The sequence below is a fragment of the Crocodylus siamensis genome, chromosome 1 (genome assembly GCF_052110815.1).
Source record: "Crocodylus siamensis isolate JL-2025a chromosome 1, ASM5211081v1, whole genome shotgun sequence".
Taxonomy (NCBI): Eukaryota; Metazoa; Chordata; order Crocodylia; family Crocodylidae; genus Crocodylus; species Crocodylus siamensis.
In genome coordinates, this window is record NC_143395.1 from 181,315,920 (window position 1) to 181,340,933 (window position 25,014).

Below are 25,014 nucleotides of genomic sequence, written 5' to 3' on the forward strand. Positions count from 1 at the left end.
ATGAGATTGTTGTTGTTGTCAGTACTTCCCCTTCTCCTGTTTGTGTATTCCCTACTGGGGCAGGTACCTGGTGGGCAGGTTCACAGGCTGCAATCTAGCCGCAATGTGGATAAAGTGCAGGAGCAGGTGAGTAGTAGACTGCAGACCTAAGTTTGTCCTGGGTGCCAAAATATGGAAATGCAGCACTGTGAGTTCTTGGGGACCCTCTTCTGTTCCTTGACATATCTGTTGTCTTGCATGTACATAGACAACCTAGTTGTCAGAGCTGACTTTACATGACCTTGCAGGCCTAGTTATTTCTCCTGGTGCAAAGCTTTGGCTAAAATATATCTTTGAGCAGTAAGGTGGTGGCAAGCAAAGTCTGTTTGCCTTTCCTATAACAACTCAATCCTGTTTTCTTTGCAGGCAAGTGCGTCCCTCCAAGAGTCCCAGCAGGCACAAGCAGGTAAGAACTAAGCTTTAGAGCTACTGATGTATGGCCCTGTAAGCAGGTAACTAGTCCAAAGCTCTCATGTTCCTCAGTCCTTGGAAATAAAATGAAGTCCAGTGGCTCTTCCTCTGTATGTGCAGACAGCAAAACTCTGGTGGGAAAACCAGCTCTCTAAAGCAGGAGCGATCTTGCTGTAAGAAATGACTATTAAACCACAGCTAAACCAAGTGACCAGAGCCAGACTCAGAAACAAAACCTGTATCTCGGGGTTAACTCTACCTTCAGACCTCTCTGGCTTTCTTGTTATAGCAAAATGGGTCTTGTTCAGAAATTCTGAGCCTATTCCTGCACAAGGGCTAGACTGTTTCATTTTGGTGAGGGCTAAATGGTGAGTGATAGATGCCAATACCTATTCTCTCACCAAAAATCTAACGGTTTTAATATGATGGTGATGATGGCTGTTTCTTGAAAAGAGGTGAAATGCTGTTGGTGCCTGAGCTGACTGCTTGAAAAAATAAATCCCCTTTTCAATTGAAGTATCATTTCAGTTTGCTTTGAAAAACTAACAGCCCTTTGTAGTGCCTGTGCTCTGATTCTCTGCTTAGGACTTATGATCTAAGTGAATTCTCTATGCGCCCTACAGTGGCAAACATCACCAGGGCGGTGCTTTTGCACATCATATTCTGAGCTTTTCTTCTTTGCATGTGAGCAAGGTTTGACTCTTGGAGGGATGTGCTATGACCTTGCTTTTGGGATGTTGCATAGAGGCAGCAGACCTTAAAGAGGAGGCAGTATAAGCAGCAGCAGGGTTCTGTCTTTTGTGGACTCTGTATTCAGTTCCAAAGGCAGCATTGTTCCCTGGGAGCCACACAGTTGTTTGAGGCAGAGATCCCTGAAACGTGGGATTGCTCTGTTAAGTGTTATTCCAGGACTAGTGTGTGTGTGTGTGTATGTATGTAAAGAACATGAGTTACACTTGGGATGCACCTACACTTGGGTCTGTACCCAGGTCTCTGGTTTGTCCTCCCCTGAGAAGCTGACCTGAAAGATCCTGGGTACCCCAAATGGTGGCAGATGATAGAACAGAAGTGTTTGGAAGAAGGAGCAATAATAGACTGCAAGGTGGTATTGTTGCCTAAAAGGCTGGTGAATCCAGCAATACTCAATGCTCCTATTGTAGAAGAAGAGATGGGAAAGACTTAATGGATCATCTAATGCTATTTTTTTGGAGAATGTGGCAGACTTACTAAGACTGGTCAAAAGCAGCGTTGCTGAACAGTGTTGTCTGAATGGCACTTGCCTCCAGGAGTACAGTTTCCCCCAGATGTGTTTGTGTAAGCATATGTGGACCTCTTTGCTGTTAGGAGTGTGAGCGTTGCAGTAGCTCTTAATTTAAATGGAATACCGCTATTTGTAACTTGCATGCTGCTGTCTATGCCAGGAGAGACAAGGGGTTGTGAAGTGCAATGCATTATGGATTTTCTTTTTGCTGTCCTTCATTCTCTGAAGCACCTGTTGCAGTTCAGGTAGTCCTCTGAAAGCCCAGTTGCCATCTGTGTCAAATGGCACTCTTTCCTTGCAGGTGCACTATATCTAAATGGATTCCAAAGCAGCCACTTGAGCAGTGGTATTGTGAGGGGAAAACAGCTAGAGGGGTAAACTTGGTTGTGCCCAAGATCAATGCCTTGCAATTGGCTGCCAGGGATGCCTTCTCCAGGCTGTGAGGGAGGAGAAAAATGTTTTAGCAGACTTAAGCTGCTCTTTACGGGGCTTTCCCACACAACTTCTGAATAACTTTATGCCCTAGAAACTTCTGTGCATGGTCAATTAGTGGTAAAATCATGGGGGTGTTTTCTCATCCCCATTTGCCTCTGTGTATTATTTGTGTCTGCTACAAGGGTTGCATTTGTGTTTCCAAAACAAGACCGCCTCTATGTGGCCCAAAGTAGCTTGAGAAACGCTGAATTGGGTGGAGCACCAATGGGTCATGAAATGCCTAATGCTGACAGAGGTACTGGACTAGTCTTCTGTGTGTTTTGACATCCTAAACAAATGCATAAAATCCTGGATAGCTAACTGACTGATCCTTATCCTGCCTCCTGTCCTCATAACTTCTTCCTGTATAACTTGTTTAGAACTAGTACCTCCTTCTCTGTAGGTTTAATCTATTAAAGGGGGTGGGGACTCTTAAGTTGGACTCATGGCCAAAACTTGGATCAGCAATGACCCTGCTTAACACAGGTGACATCTGAGCTGATTTGCCTCTGAAAAGTGTGTATGCAATGTGGTGGGTTTTTTTTTTTTTATTCTGCAATCCAAATGGGGTGATGTCAGAGAGTTGCATCCAAGCTAGCTGTACAGTAGTGGCATGGCTGTGGAAACACTGGCTGCCATGTTGGCTCCAAAACCTGTTCAGGATTCTTTGGGGCAAAAGGCAGCAGCTGGCTGTACTGGGCTTTGTTGCCATAGAAACAGTCCTCCGTATTTGTTAGTGTAGGTATGTTCATATAAGCTGCAGTAGCATTTTTAGATATTGGTGTGGGCATATGCTTAGCTTAGCCATCTCATCTGCCTTCCTGCTGCAAGCCACTGCAGCTGACTGACTGTAGGTTTGCTGGCATGGTCCTCTTGTAGTTGATTCTTACACCCTTGGCAGCTGGGGAAAGGGGCCAAGGAAAGATGGAGACTTCTCATGTGAAAAATAGGCTCTGGAGAGCCTCTGAGACTCACCTGAAGTGAAAGGAAGCTTTTTCGTCCAGATTCTGAAACTGTCTTCTTGTCTTTCAGTGCTGGGGTTTCCTTGGATGTTGGTGTATGTGCCTGTGAGAAGCTGCCATAGAGTTCTAAAGGACAAATTTGGGGCATTTTCTCCTCCAACATACCTTAACCATTATCAAGTAAATACCTGGTGCAACTGGACCATTTGGGCAGGCTCCAGAAAACACATAATCATTTATGTCAAAGAATTTATGACTACCGAGGATTGTGACACAAATGAGGATAAGATTGTGTTTGAAGGAGTCTCTTCATTGATTAAAAATTCTGTAGTGTATGCCTGTTGGAACAAGAAGATAAATGCTTTTGCCACCTATGCCCAAGCTGTCCATGTTGTCCTTCTGAGGAAGCATGCTCCACACCATAAAAACACACACTTTAAAGGCAAATATTATGTATTTGAACATCAGGAAGAAGATTCTATTCCCAAAGATGGTTTCATTTCTGGGACTCCTCTTCGAAAAGTTGTCAAGAAAGCCAATGACAGTGTTATTAGAGCTAACATATCGGTGATGAACGACAGAGAGGTTCTAGATGACAACATTGCTAGGACCGCCATTAAGGAAAACCCTTTTAAGGCAACTGCACTTAATGCAAATGCACAGCAGACGGTGCATACAGACCCAAGTGTTACAGTTCTGGAAAGGCCTGTTCAGCTTGCACCTTGGTATGATACATGGACTCCTAGTTTAAAAATAGAACGTCCTGCCATCTTGGAGTCTGAAAAGCTGTCTATAAAATTGGTGGTCAACAAAGAGATGCATTGCACTGGGGGATCTCTTGGAAGTCCAATACAAACTGCAGCATCTGCTAACTGGCAGCTATGTACTCCTGCCAAAGAAGAAACTGCAGTGGATTTCAGCGGTGTGTACAGACCAACAAGACTTCCAGGCTTACTTTCTGATGCCCCTGACTTAAGTGTGTTTCCCTTAGTAGAACCCTTGAAACTCCTGGAGGTGAAAGGACCAGGGCATAGGCCAGCCGTAAAACCAACACATCTGAATTACCCTATCCTGGCTACATACTCACAGATTCTACCTCATGACATCACCGAAACCATAGAAGGAAAAAATATTGATGCTTCACACTCCCAAAGTCTTGGCAGTGTTACACTGACAGAGGGGCTTCTGCAGTCTAAACTCTTGGCTTATGAAGCAGTGAGCGGTCCTGCTGATGACCTTGAGAAGGGTTTGTGGCCTACCCATGGCTTGACTAGTCAGCATGGCATGGTACTTGATCATTTACAATTTGTATTGGAGACTAAGGGAATGGATAGATTGGGAAGCTGTCACAGTCGAACTATGCCTGTGGCTGAATTTGGAAGCCATCACTCCCAGATTCTAGAACAGAAATATCCAGAGGTTGAGTATTTTGAAAATTTTAGGATAGCCACTGACCAAGAGAAAATCATGTTGGTCACTGCAGCACCACACGGCATGTTGGAAGGCGAGAATCACTTGAGGTTGCAAACCAGGCAATCGGTGCCTTCATCTGCTGTAGAGCAAGAAAACATCCTTGCAAGTACAACAGGTTGCATACCACATACAAAGGTATCTAAGCAACTAGCTGATCAAAAGGCTGATGCATCAGAAGTACCCTATTCAGCTGTAAAATATATCCAACCTGTGGACATAGCCACAGACCTGGTAACTGTCTTCTCATGTGCAGATGCCTCCTTTACACCACTTACCTGGGCATGGGAAGCGGGGCCCACAGAACTGGAATCTATCTCCTTCCCAAGTGCAGAAGCATTCCTGTCTCCAACAGTCTCAGAACTGGAGCCTGCCTTCCCCTTCCTAAGTGCAGGAGTGCCCCTCATTCCTAAGGCCTTGGAGCTGGAGCCTGCCTCCCTCTTCCCAAGGGGAGAATCCTTCTTTCCTCCTTCAGTCTTGGAACTGGAGCCCAGCCTCTTCCCAAATGCAGAAACCTCTTGGCCCCCAAGGTCCTTGGAATTGGAGCCTGCCCTTCCCTTCCCAGGGCCAGAAGCCTCCCTCACTCCCTCAGCCTCAGGAGAGCAGTCCAGTCTCTCCTTTCCATGTGAAGACCCATTTTTTACTCCAGTTGCCATGGATCTGGAATCTGTCTTGACACTGGAGCCCATCCTCTTCTTGCCAAGTGCAAAGGCCTCCCCTACTCCAAAGGTCTTGGAAACGGAGCTTGTCTTTCCCTTCCCAAACATGGACTCACCAACTCCGGTAGCCTCAGAATTGGAGCCCAGTCCTGAAGAACTAGAGCTTATCTGCTTTCTCCTGAGTGTAAAATCTTCCCTTATACCAGCTGCCATGGATCCAGAGCTGGCCTCTTCAATGCTGGAGCCTGTCCTCTTCCCGAGTGCTGAAGCTTCCTTTATGTCAGTGGCCTCAGATGTGGAACCCATCTACTTCCCAAGTACAAAAAACTCTCTACCTCCAGTGGCCTCTGAACTGGAGCCTGTCCCCACAGAACTGGACTCAAACTTTTTCTGGAGTGCAGCAGGCCCTCCCTTTCTACGGGCCCTAGAAGTAGGGCCTGTTCTCCCCTTCCCAGGCACAGAAGCTTCCATCGCCCCAGCAGGCCCAGAACTAGAATTCGTCTTCCAGAGCGCAGAAGCCTCCTTCAGTCCAGTGGCTTCAGAACTGGAGCCTGCCCTCCGCTTCCCTCATGCAGCGGCCCCCTTTCCTCCAGCTACTCAGGGTGTAAGTGCTTTAAAAGATCAGCTGTCCTTGAGGACAGAAAGCAGCCACTACATGGATGCCCTCAAAAAGGCAGAGCATGTCCTCACTAGTACAACAACAACCACGCCTCTTCTGACTGCTCGTGTGGATAACCTGTTAGAAGCCAAGTTGCACGCAAGCCTGCTGGCTGACAACTGTGGGGTTCCAGGTTCTACAGAACGGGAACAAGAACGAGTCTTCCCAAACCCAACTATTTCTCAGGAAAAGGGAACATATGCCCAACAGCTAGTAGTAAAGAGTGGGAGAGAAGATGAAGGCATCCATTGGGTAGAAACTGTGGAATCCAAAGCAGTTGATAGAAATCTCCTTTTCCCAAGTCTCTTCCCTGCAATTAAGCAGCAAGTCTTAACCCCAGAACCTGAGTTTGAGGACCATATAAGTCGCTATTCCTTGGTACCAAAGTCTTTCACTAACATGCCACCAATCTTAATGGGGATGGACCACAGAGGAGGGAAGCAAAATGAGTTTCTAACTTCTAGCACCAGTGTTACACTGCCTCTGGTACATGTAGACTCGTGCACTGAAGTCCAACCAACAGTGCCCATGAAGGAGATCACTCAAACATGGAAACAAGCACTCCCACCTTGTATGGAACATCCCAAAGTAAAAGATACTGTTGAGTGGAGAAGTGCCTCTCCATTTACTAGTACTGGCCACACTGCTCCAGTGCTTCAAACAGGAAAATCAGCATTAAGAGAGAAGATGGATTTGGCTCCTGTCCAGTCCACCTCTAATCTTGTATCTGAGAGAGCATGCATGACAGAAATGCAAGAACTCCCAAGTGATGTTGGTATGTTGATGCTGATTGACTTTATCTGGGTAACTTTGCCCTGTAGGGGTAGGGCTCGAGCATGGGGCAAGTGGGGAATTTTGCTATTCTAGCATAGCTTCTGACCAGCTCTAGTTATCTGATGGTATAACTTTAATCTCAAACTGGCTTGCTTGCTTTCCTGAAAAGTTTCTTTCAAAATCTCTGCAGCTGGGCAGACCGCTGTAGGGACTTAGAAGCCATGTTAGGCCCTCCAGGTGCTCTGCCATTTGAGCTAGGGTCTTGTGAAAGGCCCGCCTCTCAAGTGTTTGGCCCGCCTCTCGAGTCTCTGCAGTAGGGGAGCACTGAAAGTGCTGGCTGGAGAGTCTGTCAGAGCTTTCAGACGTGGTGGTGCAGGACTGGGACTCCTAGCCTCATGGGGTCACAGCCATGCGGACTGACCCAGAGGCAAGATGGTTTGGGAACCTTCACAGCTGTGTGGTTGGGACTGATGCTTCTGTCAGTCCTATTGGTGCTAAGCATCAGTCTAGCTGAGTAGCTTGGGGAGCTCACAGGAAATAGAGGGTCTTTAGTCTAATTAAAATGACTTGCCCAGCTATAGAGCTGGTGACCTAATAAAATTAACTTGGAGAAACAAATACAAGTTGTCACAGTGAATAATTTGACCAGCTCAATCACAAATCATGAGATTCTCCTCAAGGTTAGGAAGGAGAAACTGCAAAAAGAGTGCAGAGCTAGCAGAGACTTACAAATTGTAGAAGTATGTAGTAGCTGCAGTAATGGAAAAATTCAGGTAATGAAACTTTCTACAGCTGGAGAAATGACCTAGCATACACACAACGGGGATTTTCTGCAATGAAAGAAATTGGCTTGGTCGTCTAAACATGACTCTTAAAGCTTTCAGAATGACTGACTGATCTTGCCAACTTACTACTCTTTTTTTTTCCCCCCCCACAGGTCCCCCTGTTTCCTTGGAGTCAGGATCACCTTGGCTGCTGGCATATCTTCCTATAAAAAGCTGCCATGTAATCTTAAAAGATGATTTTGGGAAATTTTCTCCTCCACACAGTGGGATTCAAACCAATATCTGGTGCAACTGGACTATTTGGGCAGGCCCTAGAAAGCATATCTTGATTTACATCAAAGGATTTCAGGGAAATGGGGATTGTGATGAGAATTGGGATAAAATAATTTTTCAAGGGGTCATGTCAAACGTGGAAAGGAAGATGGCTTATGCCTGCAAGAACCAAGGTACTTTAATCTTTGCTGCTCGGGCCTTGGCAGTCCATATAGTATTTTTATCAGGGAGAAATTTCCTAAGCCAGGAATACAAATTTAAGGGAGAGTATTATACATTCAAAGACTATGAAACTGCAGACTCCATAGATGTTGCTTCTGAGCAGGGTCTTAAACTGCAGTCTAGGAAAACTAGTTCTAGTGGTATCCTACTTCACCCTAAATTGCCAAAAGTACACTCCCGACGCCTGGGCTTCCAAAAAACTACTACAGCTCCTAATGATCCAAATAAATTGCACAAGCTGCCCACAGACCAAGAAGCTGGAAAAGCTACAAACTTAGAAATTCTCAGAAACCAGATTCTTCATAATAACTTGCATGCCTATCTCTCTCAAGCCATGGACAGCACCACATCACCCACTCCCTTCCCAAAGGGGGAGAAGCCTATGAATTTGGGGGATAACAAAAACTATAGTAGGGAAGAGAAGCCTTCTGACTTTCTAAGGAAAACTCCAGGTCTAAATATCTCTGTGGTGAGTGCCACAAAAGATGAGAAAAGGCCGGTGCTTGTTTTTCGTAGACTTCCGTACAGGGTAACCATCCATTCAGACTGGCTGTTCAAACCTTTGGGTATGAAACAACCCAAAAAATCCACTGAAGTAGAAAGTGTAAGCACTTCCAGAAAACTGGGACCACAGCATGACTCGGCGGTTCACCGGAGACCAGCTGGCCCAGAAGATCTGCAGTCTGACGTGAGACCGTATGAAGCTGAAATTTCTACCTCTCGTCATGCCTATCAGTCTTTAGAGGGAATGAGGGAGAGAACTCAAACCGTTGCTCCTCAGACTTTCAGAGTTGACCTACCCAAGGACCAAAAGACGCTGCAGGCCAATGCTGTGGATTTGCAGGGAGTGATTCATGACCACATTCGTTCGCTGGAAGACTCTTGGTCTAACGCTGACCTGACCAAGGGGATTAAAGAAGCAACTGGTCAATTGCAACACATAACAGAGTTGGAGAGAAATGTTAAAAAGAGCAGTACTGATCAGGAAGCCTTTGGAGATGACAATGGCAAAGCTAATCTGTACTTTAAGTCAGCTGTTGCCTATACAGAAATGAAACTTGGTGTCCAGTCTCTTACCTCGGAAACATCAAAGCCTGATATCAAAACCGAGTCAGTTCTGAGTCCTGCAACTGTACAGAACACCCTGGATGTTTCTTCCCTGAAGGCATCTAGCAGTTACTGGGCAGATGCCACTGAATTTTGGGGTGTTGCGAGGAACGTCCAGAGTGACCTGTTGGTGGCTGAAGCAGCTACCTCTACCCTACATCTTGACAGTAGAATAACCAGAATGAAAGAGCATCTGCTACTCGCAAGCACAAAATCTTATCCTTTCTCCCCCTCCTTTGATGGGATAACAAAGCATATTGAATCTCCAGAAGAAGATGCACATGATTCCTCTGGTAAGTTTTGGGGTATGGGGTGAGGTATCTTTTTCCTCTTAGAATCCTGTTTTATTTTGTCAAATTGATCCAACTGATAGTTGTTCTGTGGATTTCTAGGAGAGTGCTCCATTGTAATTGTTAAATTGATGCGCACACTAGAAAGAGTTCCCATGTCTGTAGCCAAAAGTTTTGTCTTCAAGGAGACTCTCTTCTGATCAGGTTCAGGAATAGCTCTTCCCCTCCCCTGCCCTCTTTTAAAGACTGATTTAAGTGACTGGCTTACTGCATATGAACAACATGCTTTCTCCCCCCCAAACCTGCACCAATTACAAGTTTATTTTCTTTTTTGTGATAGCTTTGTAGGGAAGAAAACAGAAATGTCTAGGTTAGTGTTCTTCCTTAAGTTTTCATGGTCTCTTTTTACAGGACTAAATCCAGACTTTTAGACTTCCCTTTGGCCCATGTATGGTCTTGGAACCAATCTCTTTTTATAGGTGAGATTTAAGCATCTGCACTTCCAAGATGTAAGTTCAGAAATCTTGTCCAACACTCATGGTTTTTCTCTGGAGCTATGACAACTACAAATCTCATGTGTGCAGTGTTGCTTTTAGAGGAGTGAAAACCCCAAATTTTGAATGTAAACTGCTTCAATGTCCTTTGACACTCCTGCCCCTTCAAGGCTCCAAGACCAATTTCAGAGACTAAGTACTCAATACCAAAAGCTGATGAGCATAATTCTGTGGCTAATGATACAGTGGTGCAGATTCTGGGGCGTCTTCCAAAGAAAGCTGGAGAATCTTTTGTGACTCTCTAACTCTTACTGGAAGGTCTCCACAGTCTTCATTGCAGAACAACCCCCAAAACACTGGATCACTAGGCCTGTTCATGAGCTGCCCTTAGCACAAGGAGTAATATACTGAAGATGACATCAAACTGTTAAACTGCCTTTTCCTTCGCAGTCTATTGCTGTTGGATAAAGGCTGCTAAACTGATCTTTCTCTTCTCACTCTGATACAGATTTGGCTTCTCTCCTGGCATCTCTTGAAAATGATACCACTCTAGAATCCCAGCATAAGCCCGGTGGTAAGTGATTTGTGGGGAGCAGGTTCTCTCGGCACATGTTTAAGTCCTTGTACGCACAACTTGGCTCTTATCCAGTTTTTGGTCAAAAGATGGAAATCAACCAGTAGCATTCAGATAATCTACTCTGTGTCACTGAAGACTTGTTCAAGCTAACTAATCTTCCCCTATGGTTATTTAGTCTGGAGAAGAGAAGACTGAGGGGGATCAAATACCTGAAGGATGAGTATAGAGAGGATGGAGATGGGCTTTTTTTCTCTGTGGCTGTAGGGGACATAAATTCATAGATGCTAGGGTTGGAAGGGACCTCAATGCATCATTTGAGTCTGACCCTAGGCAGGAAAAAGTGCTGGAGTCATGTGACCCCAGCCAGGTGCTTGTCTCCTCTTGAAGATCCCCAGGGTAGGAGCCTGTTCCAGATTCTGGCAACCTTAACTGTGAAGAAGGTCTTCCTGATGTCCAACCGAAATCTACTCTCCATCAGCTTGTGGCCATTTGTTTCTGGTTATTCCAAGGGGTCCTGCTGCCTCCCTCCTCCCCCGGTTAATCTGTAAACTGCCACAGGACTCCTCCTCCCCACTTCCCCCCCGTGTCAGCCTTATCTTGCAGAGGCTGAAAAGGTCCAGGTCCCTCAGCCTTTCCTCATCAGGCCTTCCCTGCAGGCCTGTAACTATACGAGTGGCCTCCTCTGGCTCCTCTCAAGGTTGTCCACCTCCTTCTTGAATTGTGGTGTCCAGAATTGGATGCAGTACTCCTAGTTGCAGCCTGACCAGTGTTGCATAGAGGGGGAGCATCACCTCCCTGAACCTGTTCATGGTGCACCTACTAATGCATGACAAAGTGCAGTTGGCTCTGCTAATTATTTTGTCACATTGAAAACTCATATTCATCTTGGAGTCGACAATGACTCTGAGGTCTCTTTCCACCTCTCTGCTGAGAGAGTCATCCCCAGCCTAAAGGTGTGCTGGCGATTTTTTTTTTCTCTCTCTCCCTAGGTGCAGTACCTTGCACTAGTCCTTGTTGAACTGCATCCTGTTGTTCTATGCCCACTTCTCTAATCTGTCCAGGTCCACCTGGATTCAGTTTCTTCCCATCAGTGTGTTTACTTTGCCCCACAGTTTGGTATCATCTGCAAATTTAGACAGAGTGCTTTCCACACCCTCGTCCAGGCCACTGATGAAGATATTGAACAGCACTGGCCCAAGGACCCAGCCTTGGGGGTCCCCACTACCTACATCTTTCAAGGTTGATACTGACCTGTCCACCGCTACTCTGGGTACAACCCTTAAGCCAGTTTGCCATCTGCATGACTATAATCATCTACGGCAGAGCCATTAAATTTCTTTATAAGAATAGGATGAGATACCATGTTGAAGGCCTTCTTAAAGTCAGAGTAGATGACATCTACCTTAACTCCTACATCTAAGCATTTAGTGACCTAGTCATGGAATAAAATAAAGTTAGTCAGGCAGGATTAACCTGCCATGAACCCATGCTGGTTGCTCTTCAGCATTATATTACCTGCTGGACTCCTATAAATGTGATCCTTGAAAAAATTTTTCAAGAGTTTTCCCAAGAAAAGAGGTGAGACTCACTAACTGGCCTATAGGAAGGAGGATCCTCCTTCCTCCCCTTCTTGAAAATGGGGAGCACATTGGCCCTCTTTCCAGTCCAGGGACCTGACCTGAGCAACATGAGTGCTCAAACAGTCATGCCAGTGGCTCTGCTATGACACTGCTAATTCTTTCAGCACCCTTGGATGGAGCTCATCCAGTCCTGTTGATATAAACACATCCAGCCCCTCCAAGTATCTCTTTTTACTAGGTCAGCACTGACAATTGGTGGACTGGTGTTTCTTCTGTCAGCAATGCATTTGGGAGACTTGTCGAGATCAGAGTTCAAAAATAGAGGCAAAAAAATCATTGAAGACTTCAACTTTGTCCCCCCCTATCTATCCTGTAGGGGACCTGTGCTGCCCTGCACCTTCTTTTTGCTCCTTGTATACCTGAAAAAGGACTTTGTCCTAATTTTTTGTTATCAGCCTGAATTCTAATGCTGCTTTGGCCTTCCTGGCTGACCTTTTCCACCCCCCCTGCAAATGCAAGCCAGGGAGATGTGCTCTTCCTTGATAGCTACCCCCTGCTTCCACAGCCTGTATGCCCCCCCCTCTTTTTTTTTTTTTTTTTTTGCCCTTTAGGCTTTCCTGCATCCATGACTTCCTGTGCTGCATCATCCTTTGGTACCACCACCCCCCCCCCCCGCCCGCCTGGAGTTCCCTCACCTGCCCTTCCAGAGCCTCCATTCAGGCACATGTGGGACAGGTGAGGGGACCCATGACCCCCCACACTGCCCCCAGGCCCCAGAGGTCCCACCAGGCAACTCCCGCAGACTGGGGTAAGGACAGTGCCAACCCAGCCAAGGGCCTTTGCCTTGGAGCCCCTATGAGGCCTCCAAGCAGATGAGGCGGCAGCAGCAGGGCAGGATCCCTGGCTGTGCTCAGTGTTGCCACCCTCATAATAACCCCTCTCTTCCATTTGCTCACCTGAAGTCTGTCTGAAGCTGCTGACTCTTGGAATTTAGGCCCCTTCTGTGTCCTCCTATGCAAACTCTGGCACATGCCTGTTTGCCTGGCTCCTGCTCAGCTCGGCTATATGGTGTGGGGGGTGGGGAACCCCCTTCCCAATCCCCTACAGCTGGCCTGGTTCCTTGCCCTTCCCCTTCACTCTCCCCAGCTTACCTGATTGTTACTCCTCATCCCTCAATGGGGTTGCTCTGCTCTGCTGGGGGGCGGGGCGGGGAGCCGGGAGCACACATGTGACTGCTTTGGCATCTGGGCTGGACATGACTAGGAGCAGAGGCCTCATGCTGCAGCAGAGGAAATTTAGGTCAGAGACTAGGAGGAACTTCCTGACTGAGGGTCGTTAAGCGTTAGAACAGGCTACCTAGAGAACTTGTGGAATCTCCATCCTCAAATTTTCAAGAGCAGGTTGGACGAGGCTGTAGCTGGAATGACTTAGTCAGGAATGATCCTGCCTTGAGCAGGGGGCTGGACTAGATGACCTGGTGAGGTCCCTTTCAGACCTGCTTTCCAGTAATCCTAATGAGGAGAAATCTGCTGTAAAACTGCATACTACTACAGTAGAATGATGTGTCAACATCATGTTAGTGAAGGACACCTGAGCAGTAAATGTGAAAAATAAGGGAAGCCTGCAAATATATCTTGCTCTTTTTAATCACAGTTCTCCCTCTTTTCTCTATTTCATCTGCTTCCTATTCCTCCCAGCTTTTTTTCTTTTAGATCTTCATATCTTAAGTTAGTTCTTGAAGACTTGCTGCATTAGCTTCCCAAATGCTGTTAATGAAAAAGGAGTCTGGGCCCAGTCGATAGGATTTTTCTACAACAAGAAAAAAGGGCTTATAGGAATGGAGTTTCCTACTGGAAAGCGAAAAATCAATAGTTTTAAGTACCAAGCAAGTGCAGTCTTTTTTTGAACTGCAGTAAACTTAATCACTCTGGGGGAATATGCCTTTTCAGTACCTAGTATATAAGTTGCATTACCTGCATAAACTATAGCATTCTAATCTTAGTGGGAGTAGGACTGGCTAAAGGGTACAAAGCTTTAAAAGGAAGTCTTGATCACTTGGGCAAGTATAGACAGTCAAAAAGCCTGAGGCCAAACCAGTTCAATCTTTTCAGGTTAATCTAGACTGAAAGAGAGATTCACTTTTTCCTGCAGTGGCCCAGGCCAGAAGCTGGGGGATGTTAGAACATGCCTCCCTTGGAAAGGAGCAGATGGCTTGGGCCAAGACTAGTTCACCCATCCTGCAACGGGGTGTGGGGGGATTCACAGGAGGTGCAAAGCATCCTGGGATGCTGGAGGATTCGAGTTAACTTGCATCTGGAGGGGATCTGAGGCAGAAGTTCAGTAAACTGATTTAACCTAAATCAATTGAGTCTGACACTACATTCATCTAGGTGTACCTTAAACCAGTTTCAGCCATTTTGAAAACAGTTTATATGCACTGAACTTCTGAGGGGTTACAGATTTGAACCAGGTTCCAATCACTTATACTAGTTTTGTGTAATTTCTGCCCCAAGCCCAGTGGTCATTTAAGACTCGGAACCCTTATCAGTAGCAGATGTATTAATTAACTTGAGTGGATGCTATAAACCTCTAATGGCATTTGGGAGTTTAGCTTAGTTAAATTCATGAACCGTTAAGTACCGTAAACAATAAGCTTTTGTGGTGTCTCATTGCTGTTGTTCTTGGGGATGACGGAGTAGTTTCTAGCATGAATGTCAGAGCAAGTTTAATTTTGCTCTCAGCTATGTGGATGAAATTTAGCTTGTTTCTCTTTTGTAACCATGGTTGTGAAAAGCAAACGGCATCTGTACACTAAATGAGAGGCGTGTGCACATGACACTTTTTAATGAGGGCTAAATGCTTTTGCACTGCTTTAACGGTGTCAGTGTTTGCATGCCTTGGTGGTATATTGCACATTAATTCCAGCTGCTGTAGGAAATTCAGCAGTGTAATGCACCTTAAATGACTTGGGGCGCAGCAAACTAAAACACTCCTTCAAGGAGTCTTAGTTTGCTGTACCTACAGCTATGGAGTGAAGCACCGGGCTCTGACTGGCTCTGCAGAAAGCCCTGCAGGCAGCCTGGCAGCAGCCTGGGAAAGCAGGCTCTGCCTAAGAAAAGTGGCGAGCATGATCTTCCCCCAGAGTGAGCCTGCCTGAGCTGTATGGGCTCAGGCTGAGCTGTGTTTCCCTCCGTGGCTGTGGTGCCCCCTGAGACTGCTCAAGCTGGGTGCCTGGGGGGGCGGGGGGGGGGGGGAGGCTGCTGCCATGAGGGGAAGCACCAGCCCAGGGACTGCTTTGTCTGCCAGCAGCTTGCCCTCCCCTCCCCGCTGGAGAGGCAGGTAAGTCTGGGGGGGGGGGGGTGTACGATGGGGGGTTTAATCAGCCCTAAATTGAAGCAGTGTTTTTTGTTTTTTGTTTTGTTTTTTTTTTAAAACCCATTGCTTCAATTTAAGGCCCCCGTTTCATCTACACATGCCCATACTACTTCTCTTCAGCCAGAAGGGAAAACCTGAATCCTACATGACCAGTAACAATGAAGAAAGGTACATCTGTATTCAAATGGCAAATCGTAAGCCAAAGAGCCAATCTGTTAAAGTTCAGTATACACTTCTACTTGTAAGGAGCTGGGAATAAAGATTTTTAACAGAGTAAATATCATTCAGCTAGCTTAAATCTTTGAAATCTGGCCAATTTACAGTCTCTAATCTATATTTGGTTGCATCGGATGGAGTGGAAGGGGAGAAATCTGTTAACTTTCTATAACAAATGATCCTTTTGTTCAATAGCTCTTTTCTGCATCTCAAAGGTGGCTACATTTTAGTTCTGTATTAAGTGAAAGGGTAGTTAAATCCTAAAGTGTGAAAGGCATGTAATCTTTCTGGGTAAAGCTGCTATGCAAGCCTAATGGCAAAACTAGGGCATACCAGTAAACCACACTTGTCTAACTTTTTATGTCCTTCAACATGTAGCCTGGTATAATATCCACAGGTAGCTACTTTAAATACACCAAGCCAAAAATATCCCAATACAAACAAGTGTGAATGTAACGTGTATGTGTTTGTTTTTGTTTTTTCCTGTTGTGTGTTGGCAACCAAAAACAAGATGAGTAAATAATAAACACAATTGTTTAAATGTGCTAAAGTATTAAAGATTTTTATTTCTTTTGATAGATATCTTATTTGAAGTCACTACTGAAATGAAACATGAGATACGGATCCCACAGAGTAGAAAAAAGATGAAAAAGGCTCTCCTCGAGTCCATGAAGCTTCACGTAAGACAAAGGAAGGGGAATGGCACTGCATGTGGTATCTTGGCTGAACAGCCTTAACGTGTTCTTCCTGCATCCAAGCCTTGTGTGGCTTTCTGATTTGATTGTAAAACTATCTGATGATATATGTGGACACATTTTTGAGTGTTGATGTGCTCCAAATGTGCAACTTACTGCTACTGAAATTACTATGATATTGGTTCTTTTTCCAAAGCTAATACTACTGCATGCTAGTACATGTGAGGGGGTTTAGTTTCCCTAAATTGAAAGAGTGGGTTTCTTAATTTTGTGGGTTTTTAACTGTGATTCACTGTTTCAATTCGGGGTCTTTCATCACTGTTCCAGAACAGTGACAGCGTGCTGGTAGGTCCCTGCCCCCAGGCATCCGCGGGCAGGCTCTGCCAGAAAAGTGGCAAGGGGTCTGATCCTTTCTTCCCCTCACGGAGCTTGCTGGCCTCTCTAGTGGCTGGGAGGCAAGCTGCGGGGGCCTGGACCTTCCCTTCGGTGGTGGGACCTGCCCGCTAGCGGCCCTCCTAGGTAGCCCCAGGTGGTGTCACTACTGCAGAGGGTAGGTCCAGGCCTGCCAGCAGCTCACCCCCAGCTGTGGGAGGTGGGGAGGGTATGCGTGGGGGGGGGGGAGGATTGGGCCCCTTGCCACTCCATTCTTGGCAGAGCCTGCCTGCGTAAGCTGCTGCTAGGTTGTACAGCCCTGAGCTCTGAGGGGCCTAGTGCTTCCCTCCACAGCAGCAGTGGCAGCATACAAACTTGTGGCGCTATACAAATTCTCCTATTTCCTGCTGCCCCACTCCCCCTGGTGATGTTTCTGGCTATTCCAACGGGTGCTCTAGTAAACAGCAATGGTCACAAGCTGATGGAGAATACATTTAGGTTGGACATCAGGAAGGGTTGCCAGAATCTGGAATGGGCCCTCAAGGGAAGTGGTACTCTCCCCTACCTTGGGGGTCTTCAAGAGAAGACTGGACAAGCACCTGGCTGGAGTCACATGACCCACTCACCTTTTCCTGCCACTGGCAGGGGGTTGGACTTGATTCTTTGAGGTCCCTTCTGACTCAGATATCTGTGCAGCTGCCCAGGCAGGGTGCTAGCTGGGGAGGTGCTGCCCCAGCTTGCAGGCAGCAACCAGCCCAATCCATTGGCGCATGGCATGCTGGAAGCCTGTGTGTGGGGAAGCTCAGGCTTGGCAGGTTTCCAGCACCCTGTGCATTGTCCTCACTGCCTTTTCTGCTGTCTGGGAATGGGCTGACTTGCCCTGGCATAGTGCGGGAAGGCCACAGGAGGGCAGCTGTGTGTACTGGTGGCTGGAGAATGTGGTGAGGATGGTGCATGGGGCCCACTAAACCTGACCTTCCCCAAGCATGCCTGGACTTCCAGTGCCCCATGCACCCTCTCTGCCTTCAGCCACCAACACACCCATGTGACATGTGGATTAAAAAAAAAAAAAAAAGCAAAACTTATGCATGTACAATAGGAAAATTCACCTCAATTTAAAACTAAAATACATCGGGGGGGGTCTGAGTTGCCATGCTCAAAGAAAAGTTTACAGAAAAATCATGTGCATGTGATGCCATTATGTTAGACAAATTATGATTTCTTGTCACATTTTGTCATGTACACGTGATGTTGGCACCATGTACACAAGTGCTCATACTAATTTGTTGCCTTCATGTGTTTTTGAAAGAGTGCCTGGCATACAGGAGGGTTTCAAAATACTGTAGAACTGCATCTCTTGGGGTGCAAATATCAACATTTAGTCCATTTTAAGGCCAGTTTAATGGCCCTAACCCTCACTTCTGTAACTCCTTTTTTTTTTTTTTTTTTTTTAACGTAGTACTTTGTAGCCAAAATATCCAATGGGAGCAGATAATAGAAGCATTTTGCTTCCAAGGGTGATATACTGGCAGACTGAAGTCCAGACATACTTTCCCTTGCAGGGACAAAACTATTACTGCTCCATTTCGGACATTAGGCACCAGAACTGAACAGCCCATTGCACAAAGTGTGCTCCAGGGCTAGAAGTCTAATTTGACTGACGGCCTTTGCTCCGGTTTCTGCTTATAGGCTTATACCTATAGAGAGAGACCCTGGTGTAGATGGCAAGTAGTTGCCCTTGCACCTCAGCAGGTTTCAAGTGACTGCATGCTCCAATGATGCAGGTAGCATAAATCCCTTGCCTATGCCAGCATTTTGGCTGGCTGGCAGGAACTGGGACCTGCCTCTAGTGGCATATGTGAAGAACACATCTGAGGCAGTCCTATTTCTTTTTGTCTGCTTCCTATTTCCCCCCCCCACTCGCTACTTCTACCTGAGGCAGCACTCGAGCAGTATCTGGGCACTGTCATAGAGTGCAAGGTACTCTGGGATTTCTAGTTCTCTAGACTGGTCGTAGTGTTGGGTATGGGGTGGGGGGAAATTGCCACCAAAGCCCATGTCAAAGGGGCAAAACATGCTGATTTATTTATTTATTTTTTTGGTGCAAAAAAAGGGGTACTTCCTCTAGGACCAGTAATACTGCTCTACAAAGCTACAATTCTCAGGACACCCTGGATCTTGTAACATGCTGTCTGGGAAGTGCAGGTGAAGCATGGGATGGAAGGGCACCTCCCTCCCCTCCTATCCTGTTAGTGCCGTCACCTCACCCTTGCTTTCCCCCCAGTTAGATGGTGCTTGGAGCATGTGCCCCAGTTGCCCATCCCATAATCTGTTACTGCATGGTGTCTGGCACTTTGCAAATACTATGCGACTAGTTGCTAATGAGTCCATCTAGGAAGTATGGAAGAAAAGCATAGTTTTCTGTGCCACTTGTACCCCTGACAACTGCCATCTGATCCCCAGCTCTTTTTACCAAAGGATTTAAATATTGCTATGATAAAGTTGTATGTGGCTTGGGATGGAATGGAGTCACAACCCCCTACCCCTTTCTGTATCTCCAAAGTAATGGAGAGGAGCCCAAGCTAAATGACTGAAATGAGTTTCCTTTCCTATGGAAAAGGGTTGAGAACAGAACATAAGAACTGACCGTTACTGGGCCAGATCATAAGTCTATCTAGCATAGCACCTTTTTTCTCTCTGAAGCACCAAGTTGATGCTGCAGGGAGGGTGAATAGGGAAAATTCAGAATTTTGTACCACTTGTATCCAGCATTTGGAGGCTTAACTGCTGGTCAAGAGGACAGATTCTCTGAAAGACTCTCACAAACCAACAGCCTCTCCTGGCGTATCCCCACCAAACAGTGTAAACACTCAATGGAGGCCTCTTTATAAAGAGACCCTGTCTAGATGGGTCATGATGGCTGTACTTGGCATTGGCTATCCCACTATGAACAATCTTTTTAGTTATTCTGTTCTTTGCAGATACAAGAGAACCTGAAACTCTCTGCAAGCAAAGTCAACAAAATAAAGTTGAAGGAAATAAAGAGGTATGGTTGTGTGACTCCAAATCATCAGTAGTTGGGAATGCAATCGCCTCTTCCACTGACTTAAATATTAGTGCAGTTCTGTATCAGTTACTAACTTCATCTTCCAACTTTTGATTCATAGATGTTAGAGGCTGGAAGGGACCTCACAAGATCATTGGATCCAGCCCCCTTGCACTTGAGCAGGAAAGACTGGTGGGGTCTGGCATGGGGACAAACAGAAGTTAATGAAGGTGCTTTGCTTCGGAGTGCCTTCATCTGAACCCTCATTAAATTAGGCTTAATTTGTCCTGTAATTGGGTACTTTTAAAGCATTCTACAGTTGTACATTTATCTGGGCATGGCTATAAAGCACTTTCAAGGGCTCAATTGCACAACAAATATCAGTTCTGTTAGTGTCTTTATAAAATAACTTCAGCCTCTTTAGCCCAACCATTGTCACCAACCAAGAGCTGAAAGAGCAAACTAATTTCCCAACATTGGAAGCAATCCCTCCAGAGCTGAAGCTGGCCTCTATCCCTCGGCACAGCATGTGATAGAGAGGGATATCCCATAATGGAAATCTCATCAACACAGATGTTTTCTCTGTATGCAGGACAAATGACCAAAACCTGAGGCTTACCTTCTGGCTTCACTTAAAACCAGAAGAAAGGAATATCTCTCTCTTACTACATTCTCAGCTGAAAGAACTCATTGGAAGATCTGTGGGAGAAAAGAAATTGCAGCTGACATCACTGTCAGTTGAAGGTATGTGCTATGCTTTTGTACTGTTTTAAAGTTGTTGCCTGCGATGGGTCAGTTTTCTGTTAAGCCTACTTGTACGACTATGGTATTTAGTAGCGCTGGACTTGAGCCAAGACCCACTGGACTAAGTAAGTACTGTCCAAATAAGACAAATACTTCCTGACCCAAAGAACTTCTAATCCAACTTTTAAAGAAGACCCAACACTTGAACGGCAACTACAATGAAATAAGGCAACATTGGGTGCAATAGGGAGTCTAGAGCTATGCCATTTGTATGGGGAAAATGGGATTGGAGTAGAAATATCACTTCAAACCAAAGATTCCTGGACTAAGGAATTCCTCCTTAAGCCTCCCTTCCCTGTCACAAAACAAAACTTACCACCCATTTGCTTCATTGCAGATGTGAATGAATGCAACTCGGGAATTGGAATCTGTGGTGACGAGGCAGACTGCTTCAATGGAGTTGGCACTTACTTATGTCGTTGTAAAAAAGAGTATGAAGATCATTCTCCCACAAAATCTGGCACACTGTGTATCCGTGTTCCACGATCAGGTACAGAATAAAGAATTGCATACCTTTTTTTTTTTTTTTTTTTTTAATAGAACTGCAATTCCACCTTTTTGAAGTGGAATTAATTGGTATGGGGGTATTTGAGCTACACAATTGAACAAATTAATCCTGACCATCGCTATACCCTTCAAAGGCACTCCTAGTCAGCTGCTGCCTGCTAAGTAGTCATTTGGCAGGTTTTTTTACCACTTACTATCTGAAGAAAGTACTTCAGAGCAAGTGGTTAATCTCTTGTATTTTAGCCCTTTTGCTTTTAACACCAGTTATGACTCTTTTGCTTCCTGTGGATTACTTTATTTACAAACCATCAAATTCTGCTCTTGGAACAATTCAATATCTGCCTCTTAAACTTCAAGAGGAGGCCTCACAAAGGGGGCAGCATCAGTTTAATTGCATAAGATTTAAAATAACAGCACCAGCTTGCAGTTGTTCAGAGCAAAAATATTTTTTGGGGTAAACTAATTGGAAAGTAGCCATTGTGAAATAATTGAACAAGACTTGCTGTTAGGCTAGGGACAGAATTTACACACAAGCTGGGTTAAGTGATCAGAAACTGGTTTAAACCTGTAATAGAACAGAAGTTCAGTGCACATAAACTAGTTCAAAATGGCTGAAACTGGTTTAAGATAAACCTGGTTGAATGTAGTATCAGACTTAACTAGCCTGAGAGGGACTGCCACCCCCAGGCAAGCCCTGACTGGGGTCTTGAAGAGGCTTTAATTCTCTCTTCCCCAGCTCGGTGTACTTGGCCCTAAAAGCTTAATTATTTAATCTAAGGCATGCTCTTATTCCTCAGTAAAACAATCTGTTTAGTCATCTAATTCTAATGATAACATTTAAGTTAATGCTGAATTCCTATACTGTTGGTTGCATTTGTAGGGAATAACACTAGGCTATGAGCTACCAGGGTTACCAGATGAGTCTCCATCACCAGAAGGTTTGATTTAGATAGATAGCCTTGGATTTTAATTGGTTACCAGCAATTGGTTGAGGCCATCCCCACTCAAAGGAAGGCAAAATAAGGGCTATTGTGTTCTTTCTGTGGAAACTAGGACTATGTGAAACAGCACCATTTTGTTTTAGCCGTTTGAAGGGACAGTACTTCGTTTCACTGTTTCAAAGCACTGTTCAGCTTCGTTGAAGCTGCTCTGACACTTTGCCCATGGGCTATAATGGGGAATCATGAAAATCCTATACCTTTTTTTGTCATTTCTTGCCTGATTTTTTTCAGGAAGAGACTGTCTGACAGGCTGCTGAAAGGCTTGTTGTTGAAGGATCACTTTTCATGTGGCTGAGAAGGCTGGTATAGGGCAAACTGCGTTGCCTGAGCTGAGCACTCGGGTCCCAGGAGCTCTTTGATACTTGGATGCAAGCTCTACAGGTCAAACTTTTTTTACCAGAGCACCCCTAGGAGTAACTAGGAATAATGGGTGCAAATTTAGTGGAGAGTAGATTCCAGTTAGACATTAGGAAGACACTTTTTACAGTAAGGGTGGCCAGAATCTGGAATGAGCTTGCAAGAGGTGGTACTATCACCTAACTTGGAGGTCTTCAAGAGGAGGCTTGATAGTCACCTGGTTGGGTTCATCTGACTTTGGTCCTCTGTGGTCCCTTCTGACTCTACAATCTATGAAAATTGCAGGGATGGTAGCCCCTTCTGAGGGCGCAAAGCCTGTCAAGTTTCAAGGAAATGGGTGCAGGGGTTTCTGGGAAACTGCACCTCGATTTTCAAAGCAAAACTTGTATCACTTGGTGGCAGTGACAGTCTGCTGTCATCCCACATTATCCGGGGGCCCACATCCTCTGCAAAAAGCTGGGGGAGGCAATCAGAGCTGGGGAACCAAATCAGGAGCTACATTTCAATATTGGAGCAGTCCTATTTCTCCTCCTTTTTCCCCGCTCCCCCCCCCCAAGTTCCTGTTTAGCTACAAGCAAGCCCAGCTTCAAAATTGGAAACCATTTCAAAATGTTTCAAGTTCCCTCGTTTAATTTTGAAGCCTTTAGTTTTGTTTCCATTTTCACGGTTTTGAGCTCGAAATGCTTTGAAACTAAACACCCGTTGAAATTTTGTGCAGCCCTAGAAACTAACCACGAGTCTAACTGCCAGTTCCAGGTGGCTGCCTCTGTTTCAAACTACATAGCTGACATCTCAGTAAGGGATGCTGAAGCATTATCAGTTGGCCTTCTGATCATCTTAGCTGCAGTGAACATTGTTTCAAAAGCTCCTGCAAATAGCAATTAACTGATCAGGTGCTTCTGAAAATGTTCGCTTATGTGACCATGGATTTCCATTAAAATAATACTGTCAAGTACTTGTCTGACAATTGCACTCTGGACTTGCCTGAGGTCAGGTAAGTAACAGTAGGGCGTCTTTTTTTTTTTTTTTTTTTTTGCCAGAACAAGGTAGATCTGTATCGGGAAGATTACTCCTAGTGTAGAGGTGGCTAACGCTGGTGAAAACACATGTCTATCCTTGTACAAAATAAGCCATACTGGTGAAATAGCAATTTTGCCAGTACAACTGCATCTGCAACAAAATGTAGATGTCCCTTATGTGGATTCTACCTAGGATGCAACTATGCTGGCAAAAGTAGCATCAAGCCTTGGGGCCAAGGTTTACAAACCTTTCTTGTCTTAAGATCCCTCTTTTAAAATGTGTGGTGACACCTATGAACCAGTCCCACACAGTGTTTTCTCAAAAGACTGAGCTTAAGAGTGTAGAGTAGTGCTTTATGAAAACCACACTTGGAATGTAAACACTATTCCTATTAGCCCCATAGTAGAAGACCATAAATTGGAGGATAAAACCAGCACCCCTCTCATGCACCTCCTCTTCTCTTTTCAGATCTTGGCAGCTTGTTCAGTTACGTGGAAATTCTGATAGGTGCCATCATATCTGTCGCACTGATTCTTGTGGTGGCGGTTAGCATTACATGCATGGTAGTAAAGAAAAGACGTACAAAGAAGGACTTCTGTCTCCAGGAATCTTCTCCAAGTGGGACACCTTACACAGCACAGTCACCACCCCAGGTGCCTGCTGTTGATCTGAGTAACCTTGGTGACTACCTGGCCCGAGACCCCTTTCAGCCAAAACTTCGCGCCAGACCTCCCGAATGGACCTTGCGGATGCAAGACAACCCAAATGAGGCATATAGGATTTTTGTTGAGCAGTCTGAATGTCTGTAAAGTAAAGCTGCATTGCCAATTTGAGATTTTTGAGCAGGAAAAGCTCTGACACCAGTGTAAAGCTTTCCTGCTGCTGCTATCCCCCCCGCACCCCCTCACAGCAACAAAACTCCTAACAATCCTGTGAGTCTTTTTCCACTTGTGCTCAGTCCCTATTGCTCAGGGTATAGCGCTGTTTCTCCCAGGAGACTCCTAATTCTTGGTTGGGTTTTTAATCCCTATACTATCTGGCTTTGCACATGAGACTACTTGTAATCTGAAAGAGTTGCAATTTTTTGCAGGCAACCTGTTAAGTAAGTAAAGCTGCTATCTTGCTGTTCATGTAAACAAGGGACATGTTTCTGTTGGAGTTAAATGTGTGGCACAGGGGAAGGATGGAAGGCTTAAACTAATGGAAAAATTAAAAAAAAAAAAAGAAAGTCAAGCAAGTTGCATCCCCTCTGAGCAAATAAATAGGCAAAACCAACAAGCTGTACTGAGCTGCACTGATCTCATTGCCCTTTAGGCGAGAACCCTTTTCACTGCATCTAATGCAACTATCTACAGCATCTAGTTCACTATGCATTCTCTGCCATCCACCCTAATCCCCAGACATGCCTACATGTGCTAATGTAATATTGCTTTCCTTATAAAACCACTTGACATTGTTTTATTACTCCACTAACTCACTCTACCTTTCTTCTAGGCTTTACAGCTTTGGTGTTAGTTGGAAAAAAAAAAAAAAGCTTCACTGGGATAAGTGGTCTGAAAACAATGGAGTGTTCTAACTGAACTTC

The 25,014-nt window shown here is 45.3% G+C and overlaps 1 protein-coding gene across 1 annotated transcript; it reads left to right on the forward strand.

Moving 5' to 3' along the window:
* LOC149873729 (uncharacterized) lies at positions 1–25,014 on the forward strand. The gene is made up of 10 exons (XM_090031532.1): positions 1–126; positions 406–445; positions 3,218–6,709; positions 7,646–9,388; positions 10,388–10,453; positions 16,207–16,307; positions 19,676–19,740; positions 20,333–20,484; positions 20,882–21,034; positions 23,898–25,014. The coding sequence occupies exons 1-10, from the start codon at positions 1–3 to the stop codon at positions 24,236–24,238; spliced, it is 6,279 nt and encodes a 2,092-aa protein (XP_089887658.1). The 3' UTR covers positions 24,239–25,014.